Source organism: Watersipora subatra, chromosome 7, assembly GCF_963576615.1.
Source record: "Watersipora subatra chromosome 7, tzWatSuba1.1, whole genome shotgun sequence".
NCBI classification, from domain to species: Eukaryota; Metazoa; Bryozoa; class Gymnolaemata; order Cheilostomatida; family Watersiporidae; genus Watersipora; species Watersipora subatra.
Window position 1 is genome coordinate 57,305,250 of NC_088714.1, and position 17,810 is coordinate 57,323,059.

Here is a 17,810-nt window from a genome sequence, read left to right on the forward strand (position 1 = left end):
TCAGGGCTATTCAAAGTTTGAATTATTACAGGAAAGCAGAAGACTATCTACATGTAACAGGTATTGCTACAAATAAAAGGCTGAACCAGTGCTTACCTGCAGAAGTCTCAGCCACAAGTGTCACTGAGCTAAGCTACGGCGTTGCCATGCCTTTGCTGGAAGAAAATCTGTGTGCGGTGTGTGCATAAGAGACAATCGTACAGCAGCGAGGCTGTTGAATTGGCTTGCGCACAGGTTGGCAGTAAGAACTGCTGTGAGATTGATGACAGCATTCTGTTGTGGGCATGTATCATTGTATGGATAAAAGCTGGTCCTAAAGGCAGGGTTGGTGTGCCATCATTGCAGTTTGATGCTACGTAAAAATTTTTAAGTTATTTTGCATTAACAACTATCATATAATCAACTAAATTATTTTCCAAATATTGATATAGTTATCAACAGGTTATGCAAATATTAAGAAGACTATATATCATTTGTATAAACTCTCAGCAAGAAGGTTAACCTGCTGAAGGTTTTAGTATTATAATAGAGTTTGAATCATTTATTTGCTTGGTAATCTAAAAAAAGAAAACCCATGATAGACCGCCAAAACAGTTGTAGTACCTGATTTGTGAGTTTATTCTATGTAATTAAAACGATTAAAGGTAATGAAAATCTGGTAATTATTATAATAATTGACAACTCCCTTTTCTTTACCATTGTATTATAATACGTACATTTGCTTTGTTTTTTTCCAACAAAAATACATGTTTAATTATGCTACAAGATAAACATGTTTACATTAGAGATTATCTCTGACTCTCATCATAACTATTCAAGAAACAAGCAGATGCCAAAAACTAAGAACAGTCTGGCACAGCCAGTTAGCGTGAAAATCAATTAAAGAAAATATTGATGACATGCAATATTTCAGAAACTATTTCGCGCCTATTTTTACTCTATGGGGTAATTTAGATTTACAAGAGGTTATTTGAACTCTGCTAACGATTGAAGCGTTGAACTAAATTTGCGATAAATATTTTTGTCATCCCATTTCTGTCTCTAATAAATGTCACATTGCCTCAAAAAGTAATCAACTAAATTACAGAAATCTGAGAAAGTTTGGTGTTTTTGTATTATTTAAGCTACTAATTTCACTCATGTGCACACAAGTCTTTCAGTAGAATCTCAAGTGCAAGAGAATTCAAATCTAGCGTTTTCTCACCATTTATTACTCTTTTTCCTATTCATAAACTTTAATGTATTCAGTTTGCATCAGATTATCAACGTCAAATCACTCACTGATGCCAACTTTAGCTTTTTTAGAAAAAGAAACAGTTAATATTAAATTATTATTTTATTATTCACAGCTGACTGTTATTTACTACTAGCTGTGCTATCCGGCGTTTTCCGGGTAATAGAAAAGCCTTAGGACAGAAAATTGATTTGTATTTAACTTATAACAACATTTGCCATTCTAACTATCAAACTACATACCATAAGAAAAATGATTTGTCTTATAAACAGTGAGATGTAGTGAGAGTTGTTCGCTATTAGCCTGCACGCTACCAGCCAGTACATTTAATAATGAGAGCGAACAGCTTTTCATGACGCTATGCTATGACCTGCGTCGTATGCAAAGCAGTTAGGTATTTGCTCTCATATAATGACTTATATTGGCAGGCTAGCAATTCGATTTCTGTGGTCTATTGGGTAGGGCGTCAAACTGGTGAATGGCAGGCTCCGAGATCAAATTTTCTTCAGCACAGAATCTTTATTCAAGTTTGTAAGATCGATAGCAGCATAATAAAACCTACGATTACACATATGACTAACTTTGAGAAATATATACATATAGATTGTGTTCAAATATGTATGTTTGCGTGCATTGTTTTCTCCAACAAAAATGCCTGTTTAATTACGCTACAAGATAAACATGTTTGCATTAGAGATTATCTCTGACTCTCATCAGAACTATTCAACAAACAAGCAGGCGCCAAAGGCTAAGAATAGTTTGGCACAACCAGTTAGCGTGACGATTAATTAGGAAAATATTGATGACATGGAATAATCCAGGAAGTATTTGGCTCTTATTTTTGTTCTATTAGGTAATTACTCTTCAGCAATTTTCTGGAAAAAAAGTTATGACACTAAGTAATAAATTTGAAATTTGCAGTAGTATTATGCTTTATAGGGGTTCTGGCAAACTGCACTCTATGAACTTTGCGCTCATTGACTGCATATTTTATCACGTTTGAAAGAATATAAAATATGGAATAGCAATATAATCAACCCCTATAGTATACCACTCTAGCCAATTTTCTATACTAAACAAATCTTGTAATAAATAAGCATGGAAAGCAAGACTGTAAATGGCAGAGAATTTAAAGCAACTACTGAGTCAATAAGCAAATTAACCAAATTAAACCAAACAACTCCTTCTACCATCGTATCAGACCGCCTCCAGTCGACTAGTTGCAACTCCTATATAGTCACAATTTGTAATGATGATTCTAATGGAGAGCTAAAAGTTTTTATGCCAAAACATATAGCTGGTAACGCTACGCCTGGCAAAAGATTTGTACATGTATATGATGGCTTGCCACAAAAATCTGATAACAGTGGACACATTTATCACTTCGTATTGTGGGCTAAAAATAAATAACTTACAATAAATTCTAAATGGGCGAACAAAGCTGGGCATTACATGTAAGCAACTAGTTTAGTTCAATCCTTTTATTAAGCCCATGCGTAGAGTATCACATTGTTATGGTTATCATAGCAATGCATACGCTGATAATTGATACTGTTTAAATGTTATACACCGGCTTAATATGTAGTCTAGTGGCTAGTGCTTGACAGGTCAAGTAGATGCAAGGTAGATTCAATGACCTTCATGACCTGATAAAAAATGTTCAAGCCGCAGAAATAATAACCTTCAAGACTGAGCCGTGTTAATTAGCCTTGCGTTTATATAAAAAGTAAACGTGCTATTAAAAGCATGAAGTATGTAAACACAGGTTAGATCACAGGCTTGGCCTCTTTTTTAAGACAGTGGAACTAACCCTACAGACAAAATATAGATATAACGTGTCTATGTTATACCTATATTGAAAATCTCGCGAAACGAGATTTAGGTTTATTGCAAATGGGGTTTTGTAATGACACTGGTGACAACTTGATAGCGTGGTGCACTTAGATGGTCGGTTTAGAGTGCTGTGATTAATGTTTTCGTTACAAACTCGTAAACTATAGCTACCTTGGTCTTCCCAAACCCTCAAAGGGAGGTAAATATCTACTATGTCTAAAATTGATTTTTTAGGTATTAAATAAATCTTTTATATAAATGGCAGCCTCCTATGTAAAGGTACCACGGAGAGATTTACTAAAAAGTGCTAAAATTTTGGGCATCCGCGGATACAGTAGATTAAATAAAGCTGAACTACAAGTTATTGTTAACAATAATTCTGTACTGCTACCTCCGACATTAGAAAGAAAAACAGTATGTGTGGTGAAGTTGATAGCTAGTGATTTTGACATAAAACCTCGTAAAATGAGAAAACAAGAGTTAATAAACACTATTCTACAAGCAACTGATAGTTTTGATCAAGGCCTGCAGCAAATAGTTATTAATGAAATGTTATTAGATATCGATACAAAGTTAACACTAAGTGTAAGATCTTTCTGTACGAGTAACATGGATGTATTAATACAATCGATACGCCCATAACTAATGACGACTATTACAGATCGGATAGGTATAGGCAAAAAGTTTAGAATGAGTATGGAAACCAAATTTATTCGAAAAAATCTTTATTTAGTGGTTAGTCACTTTTGGGGTATAAATGGAGGCCTGAAGTAATTTTATCAATATCTATAGATATTAATACGCTTATTGTCAATTAGACTCGATTAAGCGTGGAGTAGACGTGTATACAAATAATGGCTTCGGTCAAACTATCTTACAGCTTTTGAGAATCCATGTTAAAGTTAACATGTAAACAAAAATGTTTTAGTTGCTAGAAAGTCATTTTATAGAGTTTAGCAAAGTGTGAAAAACAGGACTGTTTGTGCTCAAATATATCAAGCTGTGACATAAGATATTTTCCTGCAAGGTACATGCTCATCCCGTACATTGATGGTTTGTAAGAATCGTAAAGAGTTATCCGGTATACGTTAAGCAAACAATTATATACGGATAATATGGGCAATCATTGCTGTAGTGCAGGTAAGTAACAGAGCACTTATAGACACTACCATTAATTGTGGAGTACCAACAGGACTTGTGATAGTGTCAGTTGTATATTCCTCTCTTCTCTCTGCTAAGTTCATTCTTTCTATTATCGTCTTCTCTATTTTCTACCAATATTGTTTGTTGCGCAAACTTAAAAGCTAATTTTAAAAAATCAAGATGTGTTAAGTGAATGTTCAAATTATTTAAACATTGGCATTTACACAAAAATTTAGACAATAATTTTCAAGTAGTTAAAACTAAAAAATGCCAGTAGGTCTTTACAAATGTTCCTTCATAAAAAATTTTTGCGTTATGCAAACTGCTTTATAAGAGAATGAAAGGGAATAAATATAAAATACTGCTTATCGCCATTTTAAAAGGAAGCAAATTGAAAAACTAGACTGTCAAAGAAATTCTAGTACAGTATGCCAAAGCACTGAACATGTAGTTGTTAAAAACCCCAAAACAGGGAATACCTAGTAATACATATAATATAATGTTATATTGAAAACTTATTTATGTCTCACTGTAGTACCTACCAGGCTCACCACCGTCATTACTGTTCTTCATGATGACCATCCATTGATACCCATTTCTGCATTTGTCATGAACCTTATGAGGTAGGAAGCTTGTATCAAAGAGTTTACCATGAACAACTTATATTTGAATTTCACTTTCCTTTGCTGCAACGGCTCCTCCATCATTAGACTGTAGAAACTCATCCAGGCCTTCATCAATTGTACTGCTTCCTCCTATGGGGATTATGTAACAAACCGGATCTCTCCGGTCCTTTCTTATGTGAAATCCCCACAAAGACAATAAGAGTTTAATTTCTAGAAAACTTGGCTGCTCATTAGTTTATTCAAAACATTTAGTATTTGCAACCAACTTGGCATTTGAAGTAAAAATTATTTTTGCCGCAGTTTACTGTCTAGGTTGTTTCTTATACATTTTTAATGTTGTGAGGTTCAATAACAATATTCAATTCAAACCTAATTTTTTTTGCACTTTGCCAAGATCATCGATTTCAAAACCGCCATCCCTTTGATAGTTGTAGATCAGGTGCCCTCCATGACTCTATTCTATGGGGTCGCTCTCCTTCAACAATTAATAGAGCGAAATGTCAAGAAGCAAAGACTTATACGTAAAATATATATAATTATCAAGTCGGTAAAAATAAAGCTAAAATGCTGAATCACAAATATTTAGTTAAATCATTATGGATATAAAAAACAATTCACTATTTTTATTTCAAGCGTACATCATTCTCGAAAGTTTTCAGAGTGATGTCCGCTTTAAGATTAACTGTTTGCTCATTCTACTCTTGCTTCTTGTTTTCAACGTGAGTATTAGCAACAGCCAAATATATGAGAGATGCTACAGACACTATTAGCAGAAGGGCAAGTAACAGCGTAGATATCCCAACCAACTTGGATTTATTCTCTCCTGTTGTCATCTACAATTTAAAAAATGGTAGAATACAAAAGTACATTTTGCTTACAAGCTCCTGTCAATTAGGAATTAGTATCAATGCGACATAGTCATATATAAAACAATTTTAAACAAACAAAATTGTTCGATAATTTTTGTTCTCAAAGTTTTGTTAATTCTTTTGCATAAAAAACCAACTTATGTTTCTTGTGCTGTCACTCTTCCTCAGCTTAAAAGATTTTGCGTGCAGCCATAATAATTGTTCTGTTTACTAGAGCATATAAAAAGCATTGAAGCTCATCTTCTACCTACCACATTCAACAACTGGCAATTACAACATCCTGCATTTCAAAAAATTGAGGAGATGACTCCAATAGCAATATTTAGGTTATTCTAATAACTAAAAAGCTTCCTATTCTCTTGTAAACATCAAGGATTGAAATCTGATACTATTTTAATGGTGCATCTAAGAGCTATATAATCAATAAACTTGTCAATCACCTCTGTGCTCACCTTCTACAATATTCTATCAGCTATCACAATGCTACTATAATACTTGTACAAGTGTTCATATGTAGATCTAAAACTTGACTGTCATATGTTTTCCACACACGTTTCATATGCATAAATAATAAACTAGCACAATTTTGATATTTATTAGCGCTTGAATTTCTACCTAGTGCATTCTGCTACATAGAATTACCATTATACACGTATGTAGCTGAAGCTGTGTGGACTTATATCACTCGTAAACAGAAATTAGACTTGTCTCCTCTTGATTAGAATTTGTCTTAGAAAACCACATTTATCCACAGAAAACTTTAGATACCGCTATTCAACAGAGAGCAAAGTTATTATTTTAAAGTAAAAACGAAAATGCAGTTTAATAATTATACGCTGCTTTTATTAGTAACATTACATGATTTATTTTATTTTAAATATGCTATTATCCTAAATCATTCATTATATGAATAATAACTTTTTGTGTGAGTTATGCAACCTTTAAGTCATATAAACTAAATGCAACATAGGTAATTGTCTTTCAAATAATATAAATTACCAGTTTTTATGGTGCCCAATAATGTGGGAATTCAGCAGGAGCGACATAGTACATGTACATAATAAATTTAACAAGGCAAGAAATCTCAAAGTATGGTTAGAGTATGAGGAATCAAAAACTATTATTGTTGCAAATGCTAAAAGGCTTCATAATTTTTTTTCTGAATTTTTTTTCTAAATTTTAAATTACTTTGAAAGGTTGGCAAACAAAGTGGATTAATGTTTCAAATTAATAATTAACATTCAAAACTTAGTTTAAAATACATAAATAAATTATTATAACAATATAATCCCATATTATGGCACAATATTACAAGACCCTGTTACATTACAAGTCAAAGCATGTACAATTGGAATGTATTCATTATTTCTAGTTCTATACAGGTTTCTTAACTTTTTAGCAAGTTGTCTCTAAAAATTTTGATATAAAACACTCAAAGCGGTTAGCTGAACACTTTTTGGTAATAAATGTATTAAAAATTCATTTTATTTTATCAACCCAATTTTTAAAGTTTTTCTTCTTGTGGACCTTTAAAAAAATAGATTTTATAGGAATGCAAAAAATCTCACACAAAAAGATGGTTTGAATTCAATTCAATGAGTTTCTATTGTTAAGCATGTAAAATTAAATAGCTCAATTAGGAGTTTTATATAAACTGCAAAATGATATTATTCATTCATTTAAGATGTAACCCCTCTTAAAACAAGAAGCCTGATAAAAAATCTTGAGATGAAAATGTGCCTAGTTGACAGAAGTATGGTAATACTACAATATCTTAAACTTCACAAGGGTTAGCTTGCAAAATTCTAGCAAAATTTTGGATAGATTGGCATAAACTTCCTGAAAGTCAGAAAAATCTTGTACCTGAGGAAAACTGCGAAATAAAAATTGTAAAATTCTATTTTGGAGTCTCACGAACAACAATTTATCAACATAGTTTTCAACAGTTTATGAAATCTAGCAGAGTTCCTCCGAAAAAGTTTGCATTTGCTTCTTTGTTTTTAATGACTGCACTGTATTGTTATGTATCATTACATCAATGGAATCAGTGGAACTGTCGAACATAGGCTTGTTACACTGAACCAAAAACTAAAATGGTCATTCAATAAAGATAATCTACTTGTGCCGCGATTGACCCTTTTTACAGCACTCATTCAAAACCAATAAACTTAGTGAGCAAAAAAGGTTCATGTGTTGGAGTGGCGGTTTTCCAACATAGTTGTGGAGATTTGAGTATCACAAACCCTAAAGAATTTAATCAGGAGAGTAAACTGACTTGACTGCAATTTTTCTTTATTGAAAGACTAGCTGCATTACCCACCTACAGGAACAGATTCAAGCACAGCATAAGGTTTATTGAGAGTTGTCTTTCATACTGTATAAAAACTCCAAATTTGAGGTCTACTGAAATTATTGCCCTGATGTATTATTATGTAAATTGTCTACTGAAATTGTTGCCCTGAATATGCATACACATATACATGTCAATAATGTTGGGGAGAACAATGGAAATCTGCAATGTGCTTTACAGCTAGATGCGTGTAAAATCTAGTAAATGTTTTAAATTTATGTGTCTAGATTCATGCATCTGTTCATACCCGTCTATATTTGCAGTTGATGATCGCGCACTATTGCCGCCGAGACTCTGCCTTGGCTGACCAGTCTTTATTCCCCGATCAGTTGACAATCGCGATCTTGCACTCACAATCAATTGGCCCGCACCCGCTTCGCAATCAATCGCCTTGCACTCGCCTCGCAATCAATCGCCTCACAGTCAATCGCCTCGCAATAAATTGCCTTCTAATTAGTCGCCTCGCAATTAATGGCCTCGTAATCAATCGCCTTGCACTCAATCGCTTTGAAATCAATTGCCTCGCACTCGCCAACTCATTTATCCGGAAAGCCGTGCCTAGATAATCTCGCTGCACTCGGGGCAAAAAAGGTGTCTCGCGCATCCCCGGGTGACGCCACGGCTCCAAGCCGCTAGCTGCATTACCTGTTCACGGGAACAGATTCATGTACAGCAAGAGGTTTACTGAGAGTTGTCTTTCATACTGTAAAACAACTCCAAATATGCAGTCTACTGAAATTTTTTGCCATAATCACACTATGCATACACATATGCAGTCATATATGTCAATAATGTTGGGGAGAACAATGGAAATCTGCAATACGTTTTACAGCTAGTCTACAATGCATCAGTCTCAAACTACTCAAATCGGAGTTGCCCTATTTGTGAACAGAGAACTGATAATGAAATTGACATTGCTAGGCAAACTGAAGTTCTTCAAGTTGGCAGTATTGAAAAATGTTGCATCTTTTAAAAAATCATACAAAATATTTTGCTATCGCCAGCATTTATTGAATGGAGACTTCTACATGCTTCAAACACTAATCATGGCTCACCAGTTTTTCGTTTATAGCCTGTGTTTTAACATGGTATTACAAACAGTAATGAGGTTGTGTCAATAAAATTATATGTATAACAGCACAGACGGTATGATGTCAAGGCAGATACAGCATTAACACCTTGCAATAATAAAACATAACGCCGACATGATAGCCTTTTTATGAGATAAAATAAGGGAAACGAATGCATGAAAATATATATATACTGAAAAATATGTTAGAGAATGCTGCATGTGGTATAGCAGAACATGAAGAACATAGCATGACATAACAATAACACAATGTTAGTCCAACGCAACATTTGCGGATAGACAACATTTTTTGTTTTTCTGTCGAATGTATGAACAAACAGTTTTTGGCTTGTCCCTACTTTTGAGCAGGCGACGTACAGCTGGTCATGGCTAAAGTAGGGTGACAGTAATTCGATGCCAGCTGCTCTCTTTTGTTTCACCATCGCCTATCGCAACCCTCGGAGTACGTGTGCAAGTTCTGTAGTAGTAAGTTACTGTAGGCCTACTCGTAGCTGGAAACAAAATTAGTAACTCGGCTGCTGAAGGAAATGAACATGTCTCACTATCGCGAACAGTGGCAAATCCAATGTTATTAAGTAGTTGAGATGTGGCAATTCATATACAATACACTAAAGCATTGAATGAGAAGTATTTACCTTTTTGAAGTAGAAATTCAGTAGGTAAAACACAGTAGCAGTACCAGTGCAAATTTGGTAGCAGCTGTAGTTCTGTAGTACTCGTAGCTGAAAAAAAGTAAAAGTAACTCGGCTGCGGAAGGAAATGAACATATTTACTATCACAAACAGCGGCAAATCCAACGTTTTTACCTTTTCACTGAAGTAGACGCATTTCTGCGTTTTCTATGGTCGACCACCGCAGACGCATTTTTGCGACTTTACCAGCAATTGCTAGTAACTGTATTTTATTATTTGTTGATAATATAACCAACGGTCTTTAAGAATTTTATGGTAGTGACAGTGTTTTCCTAAGATTCCCCTACAAAATTAGCCTAAAGTTTAATATTTTAATCTTTGTTTGAGATCTTCCAACCTGAAAACGAAAATTTTTTGGGTAAGTTCATTAAACGCCTCCGAGTTAAAATACAAATAACTACTTATGTTGATGACATTATAGCCAACTCAAATTTTTGTAATTACACAGATAATTAAAATAGCAATAGCAGCACTGACTCTGATGGTAGTGAAAGTAATGGTTTTGTAAGAATAAGGAGCATTGTAGAGGATCGTTTTAGCTTCATAGCTTCACATTGCTTTATCAATGCACAAATTATAGATACAATGAACTTTCTGCATAGCAGTGTTTGTTAAAATGTTGACAAAATTAACTATATAACCAAAACAAACGTTCTAGATGGAGTTTGAAATTGAAAAAATATTGTATACATATGAAGCAATATCGGCAAAATAGCTAGCAGTAGGCCGATAGCTATATTTGTACATAGAGGCAAGTGAAAGGCTTATGTAGTAGAGCTATGGCAGTTCATAGACAATACAACATTGAATGAGAAGTACTCACTTTTTTCATGTATAAATTTAGTAAGTGAGAACAGCATTTTTTCCGGTGGCCCCCAGAAACAATCGTTCAAATAAACTTCTTGGTACACGTTGGCAGTAAATATTAATTACATGTAAATTACTCCTCAATAATTTATTTTATTTAATGAGAAATACATTTGTATAACATTATAGGCACATTTGTGTAGGCTGCAGAACTTAGGACGGTGCTTTATAATACGGCAGCAACTTTGCTGTTTAAAACGGATTAGTGCCATTTGGCACTGTAAAGCGGCGCGCTAACCGGAGATTTCGGTTAATGTGCCCTAGTGGTGAAAGAAAAACTACAGAATCCGCCGCACTTTTACCGAATTAAGCCGTTTGGCTCAAATCGTCGGAAAAAAGTGGCGGCTAATAGTCCGAAATTACGATATTTACTACTCATATTAATTCAGTTGGCTCCGTACGACCAAATAGAAAAAGAAAGACCGCTCTATAATTTATTTACTGTTACTACTCATATTAATTAAGTTGGCTTCGTACGACTGAAATTCGTACGACGAAAAATGGAAAGACCGCTCTATAAGGCGGACACACAGACAACGATTGCCGTTCATATAGTAGATGTGACTGTCACTTTCTAGGTTTCAGCTGACTCATGTTAGATTACCTCAAGTGTGATAAACATATTTAATAAATCTCATTGGTTAAATAGTTCTAGCAGCAACCGAATGACTGTCAATATTTACATCAATTTTAATTTACACTTGCTATATAAATGACTTATATTTTTCTAATATAACAGCCAGATCCTCTGATCAAGTTTTGTAAAATTTTACTTTGGTTTCTAATTGATTTTCATAAGAGCACATTCTAATTTATTACAATAATTGTGGTTATTTATGCATTACAATACTCATGGTTACTTTCTCTGAAAAACAATACTTATGCTATTAAAAAACAATGGTCTCAAAAATTGGGCTCCAACCCACTCTTTTAAATGAAAAAAGCTTTATATTCATTATTATTGATCATCATAATTTAAACAAGTTCAAACACCAGACTTTTCATTTTTCTTCAAGTAGCAGTTCCTTGTAATTGTCTTTCTACTTTGTTAAGACTAATTTCTTGTTTATTCTTACTAATACTAATAGTATAACAGCTTTTACAAGCTGCCCATAATTGTATATGTAAAGTTTATACTAAAGCTCATTTAGATTGTTTTGTAAAATGTTATAACACTCTTTGAGAATTTTTACAAGTACTTTGAAAAGTAGAAAATATATTTCTTGATTGTGAATACACTTTTTTGCAGTTGGTTGGATATTACGTACATATATTAGGGTAATGCCAAAAATGTAAGGCTGGCTTTCATGAAAATTCAGGAGTTTTGAAAAGATGGCTTTCCACAGGATGGCAGAAAATTATCTAACATGTATAATTGCTATAAACAATAGACAAGAACTAGTGATCAGCTGTGGAAGCACATTTGTGTGCCTGTGTTGGTGTGTTTGACAAGGTGTGTGTGTGAGTGTGTGAGTGTGCGAGAGTGTGTGTGCTTACACGCACATGTATGTGTGTGTGTAAACTATTTGTAGAACCATTTACCTCTCCAATGAAACAAACAGTTTGTGTGGTCAAAAATGAATAAATTTACATATATATGTAAATATACATGTATATTTAATATATATATATACATGTATATATATATACATGTATATATATATATGTATATATATATACATATATATATACATATATATATATATATATATATATATATATATACACATGTATATATTGACATCTATAATGACACGTATATGCAGCGATATAATGTACAATTGACGCATTCGAAAGTCCAAATACTTTTTTTTGAAAGATTTCCTTAAACTTTGCTGTGTTGTTTTGTTCTTCTCTGTTTAAATCTAACAAGAATTTAGAAAGTGTCTTTTACTAGATTTGGAAAGTTTCCAAGTTATGTTATAAAATATAATATATTTGGAGTCTACCACTAGCATTTTGAAAATTATTTCAATTTAATTTTTTTTTTCTAACAATACTATATTGAAAAAAGTCGATTTCATCATATCAACCTTAATTGATTCCAGATGCGAAATGCCAAATAAAAATTCGTACTACATCACACTACTATGAAAATACAAAGCATCAAGTTCAAGTCTTTAAAAAATTAGCAGTAGAATTGCCCCGATTTTGGTATCAGAGTCGGTATTGGTGCCGATATGGGTGTTAAGTATCTGAATCAGTATCGACCAATATTTTCTGAAAAATCTGAAACATCCGATACCTTTTACATATCAGCTACTTAGCAGAGAACCGTATTTTAGCCTGCTACACTAAAAAAATCATCAGCTGCAAGATTCTTAAATTTACCTAATGAATTTTTGGCCTGCCAAACAATTTATTTTGTGTCTATATCCTGATCAACACAGCTGAGGAACCTTTTTGCTTTAGTCAGGACGTAATCACAAAGTGTGGTATTTACCAATTACAGGGATAGGATTTATTGCAAGATAAATCTCACAAGATAACAAAGATAGGAGACAAGAACGCAAAGTAATGTTTTTATTTACTAGCATTACGAAAGTAATTTAAACAGTTGATGCATAAAGTTATCTATCACTCTCTTGATCCTGATGATACTCTCTTGATCCTGAGAAAAAATGATGTGCATGTGTGTGTCTTTATGTAGCTCAAAATAGTCTCACATGTTGAAATTTATTAAATCTCTAGATTACTACCTTTATGTCAACAATATTTATACATATATGTGTGGTTAGAGAAAATATTTCTACAAGTATCCTGTTGCAACGAATTAGCTGATAGTAACTTATGCTGATTTAGTGACTTCACAGCTATTGGCCAAAGAATACGTTACTTCACAGCTATTGGCTAAATAATGTGTTACTTCACAGCTATTGGCCAAAGAATGCGTAACATGAAAACAATCTTGTGTTTATTCAAGCGTGTCAAAAATATAGCATCAACTTTGGCTGTGAGCCGCAAAAAATGTAATCATACCAAATGACTATGCCAACAACAGATGCCGATGCGCTTGAAGAAGTGGTTTAACATAGTTCCCCTAATCAAATGTTGAAGAAGTGATATGACTTCATAAAGGTTACAAGACTCCTTAGGATGACAAGCATTGACAACATTTTAGAATAGTTAACGCGTGACTGAACAAAACCCTGTTTATACTCTTCATGAAGCAAGTCAAAAATTAATGTTTCATAATAAAATATGATACTTAAAAATAATAATAATTGAGTTTAAATTGAGGCATTAAAATGTATCAAGACGACCTAAAACTTTTGACTAGGAAAAACATTGACAAAAATGGCAAAATATTCATATTTAATACTCACTTTCTAACAATAAATTTGACTAATGACTCAAAAAAGTTGAGTGTACACCTTAAATACTCTGCTTAGGAGCCAAATATTGCACACTCAATTTAAAAAAACTTAAATATCATTTCAAAAGCTTGGCTAATGATTATTTTGTATCTGATCTATTAAATAGCCTTCATACTAACATGGTGAGATGACAATCAGCTATTCTAAACTTTTTTATAGCTGAATTTGGCAGCCACACAGTCTACATTTTTTTTTCAAAATAAATGCATCATTTTCAAAGTAATTTAATAATTAACTTATTTATACTATTATTACCATTTAAAGGGAAACTGTAGTTGAAAGAATATATTTGTACTATTATACAACACAAGCACTTAGACTTTAGAATAATTTGTACTTTGATTGTGTAGGCGTGTTTTTAAAATTAGTAGTTTTATGCAATGTTCCGAATTTGTTTGTTTTATATTTACCATAGGTAAATCCAAAATAACAATTAAAACATTTTACCATCAACCAAAATGTGATGATTAAACTTCATTGGTCGGCGAGTAAATAGGAGCACAATGAAGATTATTTTAACAAATAAGACCATTATACTCACTAAGAATTATTATGTCCATGCTTGTTAGTCAGAGTTGCCATACTTCAACTGATTCATGCTAATTTTAGAATGGTTCTTCTTGATAGTTTCAACAACTTTAGCACTCAAACTAGAAACAAATTCAGTTTTGTCAAAAGCATCACTAATAAAAATCTGTAAAACACTTTAGCAGTTACTCACAATTATTTGTATCTATTTTAGGTAAGCCCTAAATTTATCTTTTCAATGTAAATGAGTAACTAATAACATAAAACTAAGCTCAAAGTTGTATCAACTGAAATTTTTTAATTTAAATGAATATTTACACTATAATTGTGGCTATAGAAGACTTTTTTGTATTATTTATACTAAGTTATAGTTAGTGGAGAAATATCAGAGTAAATTCCAAAATAATTATTAACAACTTAATCATTTTGACTAATTCTGATCAGCTACTATTTTAATAGTATAACCAACAAGCTGATGCGGAGCAATATATTCCTTCTTTTTCAAATCAAATCAATAATGCCATGAATAGCCACAAGTCATTTGGTTACAAATTTTTAATTAATTACCAGTTAAATCAGTCAGGTTTTTTATCAAAAGTGAGTATTCTTGCAATTCTAGATTTTTTTAGAAGGAAAGCAGTCAAACAGTTACATCTGTCTTGTGCAAAAGAATGATCTCCTTTTTCAAACTAGATAATACATTTGTCATGGTACAAATAGCTTGAGGCTTTCACAGTTCTGGTTATCAGATTTTCATTCATGCAAACAAATGATGATAATAGGGACAAAGTTTGTTGACAACTGGCTGGGTAATTACCAAATCTTTAAGTAAATGTGACCATATTACATAAGTCTTTCCTAATAAGTGCCTATATATATCCATCGTTTTTTTTGACGTCATCAAGTCGTTTGCGCATGCGCTCGTTCATGAAAAAGCCCCCATTTTTGTAGAAAACGATTGTTCTTCTTTGATTTATTAGTACTTTCAAGTGTTGTTTTGATACTATAACAAAAAATTGCAAACAAAAACATCGTTTTCAAATTATCATTAAAAAAGCTTCGTGTTTCTAATGGAAAAATTGTCTATAAAGATGGCCGACAACGATAAAATGACGTCACAAAAAACGAAGGATACTTGGAGACTTCCTAATCCAAAGAAACTGAAGACGGAAACATCTGCTTAATTTTTACATAAACATTTTTTAAGGGTGTGTTTTGCGTCTGAATAATACGTTGGTGCAAATTAGTCCAGAATTATTCCTAACATGACATGAGTAGTTGAACTTAGAGCTACATTTTCATGAATTATGTTTAGTGGCTTTACTGTATGATTACTTTTTTAATTACAAGGTAAATGACAGTCAAGGAGAGTAAGGAAGTGAAACCAGGAATATCGGTGTGGTAGGTTTCAATATGACCCTAAGTTTGCTTGACTTAGTAATATTGTGTTGGATCCTGCGACCAACACGTAGAGGCGACTAGGTCGGCTTACTCTACCGGTCTGCATTCACCCTTCACAGGGGCTGTGTACAGGTTGCCCGTGACCAACACGCGGAGGCGACTAGGTCGGCTTACTCCACTGGTCAACATCAACCACCTTACACAAGGGATTGCTCCCAGAGTGGTTCTATACTAGGTCGACAAGGTCGACCGGAGGTCGACGGGGTCGACAGTGTTTCTGTGAATTTACTCCCACAGCACAGTCCATAGACTAGGTCTTCTGGAGTTAGTTATGTGCTTGGTGTGGTTCTGATATCGCGCAAGGTAACAGAAAGAGTATGGTTCCCAATGCAATGCATATATTTGAACAACATAAAAGAGCCGAGGCTCTGCCTTAAATACATTCGATTATGCAAATGAGCTGCAAAGACCAGCCTCCTTTAGGGGCGTGGTTACACAAAGGATAAAAGGGAGCATAACTCCAAATGATACAAAGAAAAGGGATGGCAACATAACGTTTCCATCACACACGCCGCCCCTATAGACGACCATCGGCTATATAAAAAAAAAACCAAAAGAAAAGAAGAATAAAATAATATAAGAAAACACAAACTAACTGAAGCATACCAAGAAAAATAGGAATAAACAATGTCTTTCACGGAATTCGGGTCGCATCTTTTATTGGGTCGACATTCGGTTTGCCAATTCTTCTAGACGACGGGCCGTCCGTCTGAGGTTAGAGGCCTCTTCCCGAAGGACGTCCACCGTGACTCGGGGTCGAATGTCTCCCAGTCGGCTCTGGACGCTTCCGACCGTCGTTAATGTTTTTCTGGGAGCTGGTATGGGTCTTTCCACTTTGAGCGGACTACACCGCTGGCCTATCCGCTTTTTCTTCGGGGGAGAGGGAAAGGGCGCCTGGGGTCCTCTTCTCACAGGCGGCTTCGCCTTAACCGGCCCATAGGGCGTAGGTTTCTCGAAGGCCGGGGGGTTAATCAACCGGACTTTCTGGCTCCACGCGGGGTAACTGGCGCGGTCGACCTCATAAATATTAATGCCCATTCCACCGTGGGCTTTTCGTATCTCCACATCCCTTATTCTGGATTGATGTTTAGCGATGGTGTCCCTTGAAGTCGAATTCCTCCCACATTTACAAAAGAATCTAGTAAAATGCTGCGCGATATGAATCCGGCGCCGTCGGGGGGTGGACAATAGTTGTTGACACAACGGGCAGTTGATACCGTCTTCCCGGCATAATCTCAGTATCTTTCTGGCCGTTTCTTCAGAGACCCACTTGGTCGGCAGGCGAGAGTTTGGGGAGAAATCTTCTTTCACCGAGTCGGACTCCGTATCGTCTAGAGTTTCGTTGGAAGCTGGGTGGAGTTCCAGTGGAATTATTAATTCCGGTAGTAGAGGCAAGGCTCCGATAATTGGAGAAGCCTTCTTTATTGTTTCCTTCGTCACTTCCATGGTTAGAGGAGGTACATATGTGTATGCTTCAAGTTGACAGCAAGCAATGAGCGCGCTCTCTCTGGTTTCCAAGATGGCCGCCCTCTGACCTTGACCTCTTGTGGCTTCTCCTGATTGGACAGCGCTGGTATCATAGTCGGCTAAATACGCAGGGGGCTTTCTGATTCGTTGGGGCCGTGGGGTGTTTCCAGTCTTGGCGGTACTAGCCTGAGCTCCTACATTTCCCGTGGTTCTTGCTTCCTCGGCCGTCAATCCGCAGCCAGGGTCGGGGCCAGCCCTCGAGTTAGGGTTGCG

General features: G+C 34.6%; 1 protein-coding gene across 1 annotated transcript in view; it reads right to left on the reverse strand.

The window, feature by feature from the left end:
* Positions 1-4,198: 4,198 nt before the first annotated feature.
* Positions 4,199-17,810, reverse strand: part of LOC137399943 (uncharacterized) — a 295,444-nt gene continuing 281,832 nt past the window's right edge. Inside the window, exon 4 of the mRNA XM_068086210.1 lies at positions 4,199-4,326. Within this exon, the coding sequence (XP_067942311.1) occupies positions 4,274-4,326 (53 nt within the window). The 3' untranslated portion in view covers positions 4,199-4,273. The remainder of the gene's footprint in view (positions 4,327-17,810) is intronic.